The sequence below is a fragment of the Belonocnema kinseyi genome, chromosome 1 (genome assembly GCF_010883055.1).
Source record: "Belonocnema kinseyi isolate 2016_QV_RU_SX_M_011 chromosome 1, B_treatae_v1, whole genome shotgun sequence".
NCBI lineage: Eukaryota > Metazoa > Arthropoda > Insecta > Hymenoptera > Cynipidae > Belonocnema > Belonocnema kinseyi.
In genome coordinates this window covers 141,033,895-141,049,634 of record NC_046657.1, presented here as the reverse complement: position 1 = coordinate 141,049,634, position 15,740 = coordinate 141,033,895, and the positions used below count along the sequence as shown (strand labels likewise).

The following is a 15,740-nucleotide window of genomic DNA, read 5'->3' as shown; positions in this document are numbered from 1 at the left end:
GCGGTAACGAGCCAACGGAGCTGAACAGGATCTAATTTAATAAATCAACGTTAAAATTTTTGAACTTTTAAATTCGGGATAATTCCGCGCCAAATTCGGCTCTGCGTGTTACAAATTTTCACTGGACGCGCCGTCTACATTTATCGCGGGAAACTAAGCCCGCACCGTATCTACGTTTATAATGTCTTTGACTCCCCATAGAAAGTTGCATTACGTGAATTACATCACAGTCCAGTCTATTACATTTTTTTTATTTTTATATTATATGATGATATTATTGATGGGATTTGTTTTTTATTTATGAAAATCCGAAATAGAATTAAATAATAATAAATCCCATTGGCATCTTCACGATATAAACATAAAACGGCAGGTTTTAGTAGCAGAAGACGGGCAGCACTGTAGTTATTCTGCTCCGAGCTCATCCAGGCTCCGATGTTTTTGATTCAATTATATCGTTATTATCTATATATTATGTATTGAGATCTCTGGATATTGAATAGGGAATGTGGCCTGTGGAACGCGACAAACAGTTACAAATGACCGGATTTTGAAAAATGTTCTCGTGCCATCGAACTTTTCCTTTCGCTGGATAAAATCAACAATGTGAGATAAAGACAAGGATGAAAAATCGTGAAGTTGTGAAGTTCGAAATTTGATACGTATTGCGATTTTAATCAGTTCCAGTTGTTTCAATCTGGAGTTATTTAAGGGCGCTCGACCAAATTTTACCTGTTGGGCATTAGGCTAATCCTGGAGTGAAGGAGGTCTAACCAAAATTATCCGAAAATACTATGGACGACGAGTTGGAGGACAGAATTCTATATCAGGTGAACACGCTTTTCTGATTTTGTTTCTTGTTTTGATCAGCCTTATGACAGTTAATGGAAGGGTGGGAATGTGGAATGGCAAATGACAGTCGACCAATAGCTCATCTTTTGGTTATTTTTAGATCAAGTGTACCCCTGTTTCGTCTATTTTTATTAGGATTTGTTTTTATGGGCCATGTTTTTTATACCTTGCATATGTTATTCAGTGATCATGAGATAATTCATCAGAGACTTGATTTTTTAAGTCCTAACATAACCTAAAAGCGGATACTTATCGTCGCTTATGTTAATTTTAGCATCATTAAAAAATAAGCGTTCTGTACCTGTCACTATTCTGTATATGATAGCAAAGATTTTCTAATTTAATAAAAAGGTATTTTTGGTTATCTCTCTATTGACCTTAGCAGATAACTACAAAGTTCTTTTTATATTATTTAACACATTTGGCCAACACTCTTACATCACTTTATGTTTTCTAATTTATTGTGTGTGTAATTTATGTAATGACATTTGAACAGAAATTATCTTGGAATTAAATTTTAATGTTTAAATTTTAGTTCCAAATTGTAAGAAATAATTAAGGTAGGAACCTGGAAATCTCTTTTAATTTTTCACGAGAACCTTCAAGAAATCTTACCACTGAAATGTTCCTTATTTATCAATATATAATTTATATTTTACTCATTACAGAATAAATAAAGCGATTTCTGGGAATTTTTGTGTAGCCTACCAATTATTTTATACATTGCAATGCACATGCTTTAATATTGTGAATAATTCTGTTAGGTTTTTATTTCATTGCTAATACAGAACGTTAAAGTGTGCATTTTTTGTGATATTCAACTTACAAATTATAAAAATTCTAAGTTGTAAATGTCGATATTAATTCAGTAACGGGTTTTTCAAGGGTTTCACCACTCGATTTTTCAGTTGACACCAGATTACAAAAATCATTACTAATGATTTCAAAAGGTTTCAAAATATTTCAAAGATTGTAAAAAGGATTAATCCAAATTTCAAAAGATTTGACACAGATTAAAAGTATTTCAATGATTACAAATGAATACGAAAGATTTCACAAATATTTCCAAGATTTCATAAAAATTTTAAAAGAATACAATAATTCCAATGATTTCAAAAAAATACAGTAAATCAGATTTTTAATTATATTTTAAACACATTAAACGATTTCAGGGATTTAAAGCGAAAAGACAGATTTTACAAATAAAGATGAAAGAAAGCATTCACCAATATTTTATAGATTTCATAAAAATTTCATAAAGAATATAAAAAAAGAAAATGGCTTTTTTTACAAATGTAACAAATGGTTATTTGATTATTTTATTTGAAAAATGGAAACTTAGAAAAACTTGATTTCTTGATCTGGAAAAGGCATTGAATTTTGTTCCTGAGAATCGCTGGACACCCTGTTTTACCTTATCTTTGACTCTGTAAGGGATCATTCACTAATTGCGTGACGCGTTTTTCTTTTTTCCATATCGCTGTGTCACTGTTCACTTTTCGTAAATTATATTCTCACCTTTATTTAAACAAAAGAAAAAGACGTCACGTAATTTGTGAATGATCCCTAATCGGAAATTGGAAAGCAAAAAAAAAGGTTTTCTTTCATTAAAAAATAATGACACCTCTTGAGGAAAGTTTGGATGGTTTTTTTTCTACAAACCAAATTAGGTTTATACCAAATTTGTGCAAATTGATAAAAAATTCATTTTTATAATCGCGCGTGATTTTTCACAACAGAAAATGAAAATCGCTTACGTTTACTATTAGGAAACACACTTCTTAGCTTAATCGTTTAGTGTATAAAAAATCACTCGGTTTGGACGGAAATAATTTTTTCTTAATAAACGAATTTTTGTTCGACAAAACGAAGTGGATCAGCATTTAGACATTAGGTACTAAATGAGCAGAAAAAAATACACGCGTGTTGGTTGCATAACCCTGACTTCAGGATTTAATGAAAAAATCTAAAAATAATTCATAACGAGAAAAAAAGAAGAACATAACACAAGGGACCATTTCAATTTTTCAATTTGTAAAATTTCCTAATATTTTACAAGCAGTAAGTTACTTTGGATTTGATTTCGTCGCTTGAGCGCTTATTGTACTTATGTAATTAGTGGTGGTTTAGTGATGACGTATTTTCGTACGAAAGTATTCCCATAATAATAAATAAAATAAATAATAAAATAAGCCCATATTCAACTTTACCGTTGAGGCGACATGACATGCTGACGAATTTAATGAAGGGTTATCTAACATTTTTGATAATGTTATTTTTTGTTTTACTATATTCTCAGCACCCGAAATTTATCCGGATTATTTATTTTGTACAAACCTTCATGGCAATCAAATTGAACAAAATGAAACAGCATAAGGTAAACCGACTATTACTGGGACAGCGTAAAAAGCATGTCCAATACTGGGAAAATAATAAATATCGTTGAGTATCTTTTATATTCCAACATAAATACATTATACATTTAGTAAAAAATAATCAAAAATATTCCTCAAAATGTGTGAATGAACTGCTACAAAATTCGCCATTTTTTGTATTTTAAAACTTTCCGCATAACTTTTACAGTATTGTATTATTGAAATTTCCTACACTAAAAAAAAGTAATGTTATTGCAAATTTTTAATACGTTTAAGAATAAAATTCATAACTTTATTAGCGATTTTATTCAATAACTTATGAATATTTTAATGTCCCGCATTCGGACACATTTTTGGTGAAGTTGCCTAAACTGGAAGAGCTGTTGCTGACTCAGTTTCCGACATTTGAAAGTGAATTGCGAAATTAGGTTTCCATTGCTGAGACGGTCACTTTCGCCGTGTTTTTAATTAAATTTTGCAGTTTTGTGTTAGTGATATATTAAAAAACTTGTTTATAAGATCCGCATTTGCCGTTCAATTGATTATTTATTCTGAAAAAGTTGTTCAAATTAGTTATTGAAACCTCCAATTCTAACCTGAAAGTTTTCCAACTGTTTAGGTGTATCCCTACATAGGATGCTATATGCTTCACCTATAGGTGCCACCTATAGGAAAGGACATAGGATCCTATGTAGGTGCCTGTATAGGACACTCACTAATAAGGTACCTAATAGTGCCTAACTGATGGTACCTAACTAATGATACCTAATGGTACCTAATGGTACGTATGTCTCTAGATGTTCCTGGAGGACCAAAAAAACTTCTACGCAGCCGTAAGTGCTATAAAATAGTACTGCGCATCTGAATATGGTCCCATGCAGAAACATACACAGGATCCTATATAGGATCATATACAGGAACCTATATAGGATCCTTTATAGGCTCCTATGCCATTTCCTATAGGTGGCACCTATAGGTGAAACACATAGGTTCCTATGTAGGATCCTATATAGGATCCGATGTAGGTTCCTATATAGGAATTTTCAGTAGGGATAAATAGGTCAATAAAAACTAGTAAGTATGCATTAAAATTTAATATTATAGATTTATATGAAATATTAATAAGATTAATATTATCGATTTACTTTTTAAGATAAATTAAGTAAATTAACTTTTCTGTTGAAAATTTATATTTTCAAATTAAAAATATAACTGTTTTGAAAAAAAATCATCTTTTTTAGTTGAAAATTCAGCAGTTTGGTTAAATTTTTTTTTACTTCTTGACCGAAAAAAATGTTTTTTTATTAACATTTGAACTATTTTCTTGAAAATTTGTGTTTTTGGTTCAAAAACGTATCTCTTTAATTATAAATTTCATCTTTCTTGAACAAAAATGCAACTGTGGTTGAATATTAATCTGTTTAGGTTGAGGCTTCAGCAGTTTGATTGGAAATTCGTTTTGTTTTTAATTAATCCAACTGCTTTCAATATGTAATTAAAGTCTTATTTAATTGAAATATCAACTACCCGTGTGGAAAAATGGAGGGGGCCCCCGTCAAGGTCCACATGGATTGCCCTCATGCCTTGTGGAATCTATGGGGGCAATCGAGACATGTTTCTTATAGAAACGACATGCTAATCCATAGGGGTCCAACATGGGCTGCCCTCATGGATCCTCCATGGTTGCCACCATGAAAGCCCTCTTTGTTTTTTTTGTTTTTTTTTGACAGTGCTGGCACTTATATTGGCATATCTCTGGGATCATAACACTATTTTGTACTGGGCAGTCAGTGTTGGGCCAGCACTGGATATCGCTACTAGTACAGTACTATTCCAATAGGAAATTCACCATGGGCGGCAGTACTGCGTCAGTGCTAAATAGTACCGTACCTAGTACTCTTACCATATTTTCAAAAAAGTTATATAAAAAATAAATATTAATTGATTGCGATTATTTTGTCTGCAGATATTAATTGAGCTGGCTCCCAGCGGGGGCCTCCATGGAACATCCATATTGTCAGAGTTCGAATTTCAAAAAAGTGTAATCGAATTTTTATCAGAAATTCGCTGTTTGGAAGTCTGAACTCATGAAAACATAAAATTTGTGGCGTCAAAAAAATTTTCACCCTTTGGACTTTGAAATTTGAATCGTTGATCCGTGAGACTAACCGAGCTGGTTCCCCTGCGGGGACCCCTATGGATCATACATATTGTGAGGGTTCGAATTTCATAAAAGTGTTATTCAATTTTTGACAGAAAATATTTATTTGTAAGTCTGAACTCATGCATACTTATGATTAGTAGTGTCAAAAAAATATACGTCCTTTGAACTTTTAAATTTGAATCGTTGATCCGCGAGGGCAATCGACCTGGCTCCCAACGGGGGCCTCCATGGAACATCCATATTGACAGAGTTCGAATTTCAAAGAAGTGTAATTGAATTTTTGTCAGAAATTCGCTGTTTGCCAGTCTGAACTCATAAAACCATAAAATTTGTGGCGTCAAAAAAATATTCACCCTCTGAAATTTGAGTCGTTGATCCATGAGGCCAACCGAGCTGGTTCCTCTGCGGAGACCCCTATGGATCATACATATTGTGAGGGTTCGAATTTCATAAAAGTGTCATTCAATTTTTGACAGAAAATCTTTTTTTGTAAGTCTGAACTCATGAAACCTTAAAATTAGTAGTGTCAAAAAAATATACGTCCTTTGAACTTAGAAATTTGAATCGTTGATCCGCGAGGGCAAGCGAGCAGGGTCCTCGCCGGGGACCCTGATGGAACATCCATATGGTGATAGTTCGAATTTCAGAAAAGAGCCATTCAGTTTTTGACAGAAATTCATTGTTTGCAAGTCTGAACTCATGAAACCTTAAAATTTCTGGTGTCAAAAAAATATACGTCCTTTGGACTTTAAAATTTGAATCGTTGATCCGTGAGGGCAACCGAGCTGGACCTCTGCGGGGGCCCCTTTGGAAAATCCAAATTGTGCGATTTCGAATTTCAAAAAAGTCTCATCCAATTTTTGACAAAAATACATTGCTTGTGAGTCTGAATTCATGAAACCTTAAAATTTGTGGTGTTGAAAAAATATTCACCCTTTAAACTTTGAAATTTGAATCGTTTATCCGTGAGGGAAACTGTGTTAGGCCCTCGACGGGGCCCTTATAGAATTTCTACGCGTGGAATATCCATGCGGGCCCCCGCCGCTGGCCCTCATCCTGAGGTGTGTCAGCGGGGCTTTTTCCACACGGGTATTATATTTTTTTATCATAATTTAACTTTTTTAGTTAACCTAATACTTCAATTTGTTAACAAATTATTAAATTTTAAAATTAAAAAGACTAATTTTCTGCCAAAAAAGATTAATTCTTATCGAAAAATATAATAGTTGAAATTTTAAACCAAAAATGTTTTAATTCTAAATGAAACACGGCATGATTCTTTAACCAAATAAGACTTTCTATTAAAACAAGAAAAATATTTAAACCAAATTGTTTAATTTTCTACTATAATAATATCATTTTTAGCAAAAGAATTTAATTTTTATTTTAAAAAAATGCAATTTATAATTAAAATGATAAATTTTCCAACCAAAAAGAGGAATTTTCTGCAAAATAGTTGAAATTATAATCAAAACTGATTTTTCACCCAATAAGATTTTCAACCAAATAAAATTTGTAAACAAAAAATATTTTTAATTGTTTCAATACTTTTTTAAATTTATGTATTAACTTGAATCAAGATGAATGCTAATTCAAAATTGACTACTAAACAGTTTAATTTGCAAGTAAATCGATAATATTAATCTATAATAATAAATTTTAATGCATACTTACTAATTTTATTTAAAAAATTAAAATGATGAGTTATTATTAAATTACTTACCTATAAACAGTTGGCAAAAATTGAGGTTAGAATTAGAGGTTTCAATAAACTACTTTGATCAACTTTTTTAGAATAAATAATCAATTAAACGGGAATCACAATCTATTCTTGCTTTTGAATGTATTCTGTAATAAATTATAAGTAAATTGTGCCATTTTATTTTGATAAACCCCATTGGATTTTCCTTGTCCCAGTATTGGTTTCTTTGGTGTCCCACTTAAGGATATGCGCCAAAATTTGTGTCTTACTAATCCGCGACCTGACTGGCTAAGAAAATATCGATAACAGCGGGAGTCGCAAGCGAACACGCTGCTACCACGAAGCCATCGCCACACTATAGATCAAATTGCATTTTTCTGGTTTAAAATCTAATATAAAGAGAAAGAATAGAGATAACTCAAAAAAAAAAAAATTACATAAAATTCATGTTACGCGGATTAAAGGAAAATATGTAAGAATGCCTACATTGCTTATTGTAGGTGTTGAAGTAAGGGGATGAAGTTGAACATGTTTAAAAAATCGATCACCTTTTGCTTTTCTTTTTGCTGAATCTCAAAGGGAAATCATGATATGGATACAAATTTTTTTAAATTATAGTAAATATAATGCAGATTAGGGAAAAAATTATTAGGATACCGTCAACTCTTAAATTAGGAGTTCAAATAAGGGGTAAGTGGCTAAAAATCAGAAAATTTGCTGAAAAACATTGTAAAAGGTTTTCGTGGGTGGTAAAAACGATTCTAATAACCATCTCTTCAAAATCCTCAACTGTATGGATGGTTTCTCGCTATTATTCTCCTTTCTAGGGGGGGGGGGGGGGGGGGGGAATGGACAGCATGAATTCAGAGATGCTATAAAATATCATAATGGACATCCCTGGACTCTTTTTGAGTGATAATACAAATTTAATTATTAATTCATTAAAAATAAAAAAAAATTGTATGCATGTGCATTACTTTGAGGTTAGGATCATTTTTCAGCTCCCTGTCATTCCGATAGTAGTTGTCTCTCGTATTGATGCTGTCGTTAAGCACTCTAGAATAATTACAGGAGAGTATTTAACACATAACCTAGAAATATACACACACTTTTTTAGCAAAATCAAAATTTTTTGGAATTAACCCACAAAAAAGTGTTCAGTAACGTCCGTTAGCATGTTCGCTATCATTTTCCAAATTTGTAAGACAAGATATTTATTTTTCTAGAAAAAAGCCGGGGGAACCTAAAACTGGTTAAATCGATAATTTTCTAAATATCACATGCCCTTATAACACAATATTATAATATCCATACTTTTTTGAATAAATCACAATAAAAAAAGTACTTGGAGTTGTCTCTTATTATATTATTATTTAAATAAATTATTGGTACAATATCGTACCAATATTGTATCAATAATTTATTAAAATAATAATATAATTAGGTCTCTCTATCAAAATTGTATCAAATTAAAAAATGTATTCATTAAAAAAAATGGTAACATTGGAAATGAAGGTTGTTTTAACGATGTAACAACGTTGTTATAACGTTGTAAAGACGTTGAAAATGTCCGCAGTGGGTCCACCTGAAAGTCTATTGAACGTTTATGTTTTGTCAAAATAAAATTATCATTATAAAAGTTTAATAAACATTGCTTGATTAGTAATAGAAAACTACAAGTTATAAACAATTATTTTCTAAATAACATTTTTATAATAATCAGTTCTTAAAAACGCCTTCTTCGAATATACCCTAGAGTAGGGGGGGACGAGGAACCATTTGCAATTCTATTCTGCGATATTTTGCTTTTTCAGATGCTCGTTGTCCATTTCCACCCTTATAAAGAAGATTGATAGCGAGAAACCATCCGTACAGTTGAAGATTTTGAAGAAATGGTTATTAGAATTGTTTTTACCAACCAAGAAAACCATTTACAATGTTTTTCAGCAAATTTTCGGATTTTTAGCTACTTACCCCTTATTTGAATCCCTAATTTAAGGGTTGACGGTATCCTAGTAATTTTTTCCTTGACCTGAATTACATTTACTACAATTTAAAAAAAACTGTATCGATATCATGTTTTCCCTTTGGGATTTAGCAAAAAGAATAGCAAAAGGTCATCGATTTTTAAACATGCTCAACTTCACCCCTTACATCAACTCCTACAAAAAACAATGTAGGCATTCTTACATATTTCCCTTTAATCCACGAAACATGAACTTCATTTTAAAAAAATTTGTTTAGTTATCTCTATTCTTTCAATTTTTTAGGTTGGGTATGAGGGCAAGGTCAATCGTTGTTGAAGGTTCGTTAGGTTCCCTAGATATAATTTTCCTTGAAGGTGGTTTGGGATTTGCAGATCGGGAGAAAACCAATCGAGATGGAGAAGGATAGAGGCTCGAAGATCTAGGTAGTCCTCATCAGAGAACTGTATCGATATCATGTTTTCCCTTTGGGATTTAGCAAAAGGTCATCGATTTTTTAAACATGCTCAACTTCACCCCTTACATCAACTCCTACAAAAAACAATGTAGGCATTCTTACATATTTCCCTTTAATCCACGAAACATGAACTTCATTTTAAAAAAATTTGTTTAGATATCTCTATTCTTTCTCGTTATATTAGATTTTAAACCAGAAAAATGCAATTCGGCCTATTGTTTGCCGTTTGGGTGAGACACGTGCCTCGTGATTAATACTGGTGAATCAGTGAAGTTGTCACAATTTTCAAAAATTAATATTTTTAAAACTGGTCTCCACTTAAAAAAAAGCCGTGACACGTGTCGAATGAAATTAGATAATCTTTCGAATTATGCTCACGCGAACTCAAGCTTAACTCGACCTTAGCCGCCATGATACTTTTCAACATTTTGACCAATCAGGTTTCGCGGTCGGCGCGGTTTTCTAATTGACAGCTGATCCAGCTGATTGTATAAACCTATAAATGCCTAAAAACGAGAAATTGAAAATAAAATCCGAATCAAGCGAAATCAATGATATAAACAAAGAATGGATTTGGAAATAAACGAATTCTCTAAATAATGTAGATTATTAGTTAAGAAGTGTTTTGTGCATCGATCTGATTCTAGGGAGGATGTTTTGAGTTAGTTTGAATTTTCTCGCGAAGAATGACGCTAAACAAATGTAGCCAATCTGCGTTTGGCGAAAAATTCCGCGAGCCGGCGCCATATTCAAATTTTATTAAGAAAAAAAAAAAATCAAAATATCTTTTTATCTCATTTCATGCAACATCCTCTTGATCCTTTTTTCATGCTGTTCGCAAACACATAGATGTCCATAAAAGCCTTTTGTCCCATTACAGTTACTTCAAAAGGATTTGAAGGTCAATCATTACCGTTCAGTTTTGTTAGTTGTAATGGACATTGAGCAGTTTTCATTCTTAGTATTTACTTAATAAGATGAAAGTCATGGTCAGATAGACCAGATAATCAAGTTAATTTCTTGTTTTTAATTGAAGTACTTGAAACTTTTTCTTGGCATACTACAAAATACTAGATGATATATCAGTGGAGCCTCTTTTCGCAATTGCCTCGTGCTACAAAACCATTTGTGCGTATTTTGTAGCAGGATTATGAACCGCAAAGTTGTAAAAAGAGAACTGCCTTTGATAAAAAGTATTTGCGTGTGTTGACAGAGGTTGGAACATTATTTGCTGCAAATCTACAGATAAAATGACCACGTTAGGTTTCGGTTTACTATATTCTTCGTTTTTCTTTAATGATCCATGTCATTTCTCTGCTTGTAAATTATGAGCTTCACTTGTCAATTATATCACTTCTTTTTCCATTTCTCTTTTTGCTGCTAATACATTTATACATTGCTGCGAACTGCGTAAATAACACAAAGATTTTCAGACATATTCGTCTTATAATAAGTTTTATAAAATTGTCAATTTTGTTTTAAATTTATAAAGGAGTTTTACATTTTATAAACTTGATAACTTATTTATTCGAAATAGAAAATTTTTAATACATTTACAAGCATGTATTTATATGACATTAATTTCTTCATTATGGCCCATGATAATCTCGAGTAGTAGAAGGCAGGCGATTTTTTTAGGCAATATTTGCGGTCGGATGATTTGAGAGATACACAATTACAGACTGGCGGATCACGAGCTTGATTGAGAACATCTCGCTAAAATTCTGGAGTGGACGACCGTTTTTTTTTCTTCCACTGCCTTGGGGTTAAGTTTACTTGTCAATCTTGCTTCCCAGAAAGTGTCCGGTTCTTTGATGATGTGCGTGTAGTTCCTGCCCATTTCGGCTTCAATTTTTTAGGTTGGGTATGAGGGCAAGGTCGATCGTTGTTGAAGGTTCGTTAGGTTCCCTAGATATAATTTTCCTTGGAGGTGGTTTGGGATTTGCAGATCGGGAGAAAATCAATCGAGATGGAGAAGGATAGAGGCTCGAAGATCTAGGTAGTCCTCATCAGAGGATCGAGGATGTTCCGGAGTCCAAAGGTGTCCTAATCTTTCCTTGTTTCTGGGGCCCAATAACTGGTTGAAAATTCTGAAAGGTTGAACGTTTCATTGGAAAGGTTAGAGTTACTAGTATAAATTTTGATCAGTCGATGCAGGTTCTCAATAGACGGGCTTGTAGTCCCTATGTTCTTAAACGAGGTTAAGAAAATCCGGCTTTGCAAAAAGGCTAAGCAAATTAAGCTTCAAAATAAAATAACTTCGCTAAACGCCAGATCTATTAAGATCAATAATATCTAAATAGTTAATTTTGCTAGAAAATAAAATATAATTCATTAATAAGGGCGGAATAATGATTAGACTAAGCTCAGTCCTGATAAAATAATAAATGGTAGAGGGGGTGTTTTGAAGCTAAAGGTTATCTTAATTTAAAATATGAAATATTGAAATGAACATTCACCAAAAGTTTCAAAATAATTTCTGAATTTATTAAATTAATAAGCAGAATATATTATCCAAAATTACAAAAGATAAGGGTATACAATAAATTAGTTAATCAACTATAACAAAAAAATAGATTAATTTAATTCTAGGATCTTTTGTTTGGTATTCCGGGATTGTTTCTCAGAATTATCAACAAAAATCGGGATGTTAAAAATAATAAATGGAAAATCAAGGAAAAAATCAATACTTTATAAGGTAAACCGACCATTACTGGGAGAGTTACGAAAAGCTAACCCACATTTTTGAAAATGGTGAATTAGAATTTGTTGTACAAAAAAAGTTATATTAGTGACTCATACATTATTTGATCGATTAGAACAGAAAATACTTGATTAATTTTACAGTAAATTATTATAAATGGATATTTTTGAAGCCAGTTAGATCGGTCTTTAGTGGGACAAGAATTTTGAGATATATCCTTAAGAGGGACACAAAATAAGCCAATATACTGGGTCAAGGAAAAAATCCAAATGGGGTTTATCAAAATAAAGTGGTACAAATAACTTACAATTATAGAGTGCATGAAAAAGCAAGAATGGATTGTTATCAATCATAAGGAATTTATTTTTCTCTATTTTTTAATAAAATGCATATCAACATGTTAAAATTTTGCTTAACAAAATAACAAGATATTATTAAATTAAATTCATTAATATTAAAAATATTGTTTCTAATCCCCACGCTTAACGTTTAATTAAATATTTATTCAAAAAAAGGTTTTCAAAGCAGTTTACTGAAACCTCTAATTCTAACCTCAAATTTTGCCAATTCCGTAGGTAAGTAATTTAATATTAACTCATAAAATTAATTTGTATTTAAATTAGTAAGTATGCATTAACATCTAATATTGTAGATTAATATTAAATATGATAAAAATTAATAAGATTAATATGAACGATTTACTTAAAAATTTAACTTTTTGTTTTTAAATTTTTATATAGAATTCATCTTAATTAGTATTAGTACATAAATTGGAAAATTATTCAAACCATTTCAATTCTTTTTTGGTTAAAAATTTTATAATTTGGTTCACAATTTCATTGTCTGCAAAATCTTTTTGATTAATATTTCAACTATTTTGTTGAAAATTCGTCTTTTTATTTCCAAATTTGATCTTTTTACTTATAAATTTCATATTTTTTAGCAAAAATGCAAGTTTCAGGTTGAAATATTGTTCTCTTTTTAATGAAAAATCTTATTTGGTTGACAAATCATCTCTTGTGGTGGAAATTTTATCTGTTTTCGTTACGAGTGGAACTGTTTTGTTAGAAAATTAGTCTTTTTTATTTTAAAATTCAACAATTTTTTAGAAAATTAAAGTATTAGGTTCACCAAAAAAGGTTAATTCTGATCAAAAATATAATAGTTCATATTTAACAACCAAAAAATATGTTAATTACAAATTGAAAGTAGTTGAATTAATTTAAAAAAACGAATGTTCAATAAAACTGTTAATGAAATTCACATAATTAAAAAGATAAATTATAGAACCAAAAAGACAAATTTTTAATAAAATAGTTGAAAAATTAATAAAAAAAGATTTTCAGCCAAGAAAGAAAACAAATTTCAACCAAACTGTTGAATTTTCAATTTAAAAAGATGCGTTTTCTTCAAAACAGTTATATTTTTAATTCGAAAGTATAAATTTTTAACAGAAAAGTTAATTTACTTAATTTATTTTCAAAGTACATAGATAATATTAATCTCACGAGTATTTATAATATTCATTATTAAATTTTAATTCATAATTATTAATTTGATTTCAAATTAAATTTATGAGTTAATATTAAATTACTTACCTAAGCAGTTGACAATATTTGAGGTTAGCATTGGCGGTTTCAATAATTACTGTGAACACTTTTTTTTAGAATAAATAATTAATTGAACGGCAAGTGTGAATCTTATAAATTTTTAAAAATATTTGTCACTACAAAAAACTGGGAAATTTAGTTTAAAACACGACAAAAGTGACCATCACAGTAATGGAAGCGCAATTGCGCAACTCACGTTGAAATGTCCGAAATGAGACAGTCAGCAACAGCTTGTCCAGGTTTAATATGCAAATTAATATGCAAATATGCAAAAACATTACTTTTTCTGTTAGTGTAGGAAATTTCAATAATACAAGGTAGTAAAAAGTTATGTGGAAAGTTTTGAAATACAAAAACTTGCGAATTTGGCAGCATTGTATTCACAGATTTTGAGGAGTATTTTTTATGATTTTTTACTAAATGTACAACTTGTCAGAACAAAAATAAATTGTGGTAATAAATTCAAAAGAACTTCAAAAATACTAGAAAATTTTTACTCATATGTTGGAATATAAAAGATACTCAGCGATATTTATTATTGTCTCAGTATTGGACATACTTTTTACGTTGTCCCAGTAATGGTCGGTTTACCTTAGTAATGAACTTACATTTAATCAATGTTTTATTAACTAGACTCAGGGGAGTGGTCAAAATAATTATGTGGGAATACAATTAATGAAAATGCAATCATTCAATTGACAATTCAAAAAGAAATAAAATTATGGAATTGTCAAAAGAATGCTTAGGGCAATGTAATTTACAATACTTGACGAGGAAATTCAGAAAGTGAATAAATAATCGGAATGGTTCAAATAATTTTTGGGAAAACAATTCAAACTGAAATGGGAAAGATCAGTAAATCAATAATAATAATAATAATAAACCATTAAAGGAGAAGTCCAGTAAAAGGGTTATAATTCAAGGGAATTTATCCTCCAATGAATTTACCGAATAATCCTCTCACCAAATCCGGCAAGATAATTTTGAACTTTAGGAAACAACGGACAGGAATGAATTTATCACAAAATAAAATAAAACTTTAAGAATATCTGTCGATGTTGCTTCCTTGAAGATTGCTGACAAAAGAGACAGGATCTCCAAATTTTATCCGCCTTAAAAGATTTTCCTAACAACGGCTTTGTTTAATAATTTTTATTTTTCTATCTTCCGTTTTAAACTTAGTGGTTTTGCTACTGACTTCTGATTGGCTCAAAATTGAAATATTTTTCGGGATTCAGCAGGGCCATAACTGGAAAGGGCTCCATTGCTACCAACAGGAAATAAACTTTAAAAGTGGCAACTCGCAGTTAATCGAATTTGATCCAAAAGATGGTAAATTATTGTGATTCTTCTCCGAATAAATTTATACCACCATCTGGCTGTCAAAATGAAAAAATTAAGTTATTTAAAGCAAGTTAGAGAAATTATTTTGACGCACAACAACGTATACATGACTTTTCGGCCCACGACTAAAGAAGTTTCTTCTAGTTTGCTAAAAGTATACAATAAAGTCTTCCAAGAAGATGAGAAAGTCAAGACTCCAAAAAATTGAGAAATAGATTTCGAAAGACAGAAAAGAAGTAATGAAATGAATTTGACAGCAAAGGGTGGTGTTAATGTTTGAATTGATCAGAAAAGTCTTGATTTTTGATAAGTCTTTTAAATAGGCGTCCATATATTTAGATAACTGAATAAAAATGTGAACAGAATCCGTACTGAAATATAGAGGTTATGACACTGTTCAACACTGCAGTTTTCGAGAAGGCTGTCAAATTAAATATAATAAATTCCACAAATTAGAATGAATTTTTTAAGTTGTAGAATCATTAACATTTTACACGTACAGCGGTAAGACGGGCCATGTTAATTATTTATTATGATTTAATACAAA

The 15,740-nt window shown here is 30.9% G+C and overlaps 1 protein-coding gene across 1 annotated transcript in view; it reads left to right on the top strand.

The window, feature by feature from the left end:
• Positions 1-339: 339 nt before the first annotated feature.
• LOC117168333 (protein phosphatase 1L) overlaps positions 340-15,740 on the top strand; it is a 50,792-nt gene continuing 35,391 nt past the window's right edge. The window contains exons 1-2 of the mRNA XM_033353949.1: positions 340-606; positions 682-830. Of these exons, the coding sequence (XP_033209840.1) occupies positions 795-830 (36 nt within the window). The 5' untranslated portion in view covers positions 340-606; positions 682-794. The remainder of the gene's footprint in view (positions 607-681; positions 831-15,740) is intronic.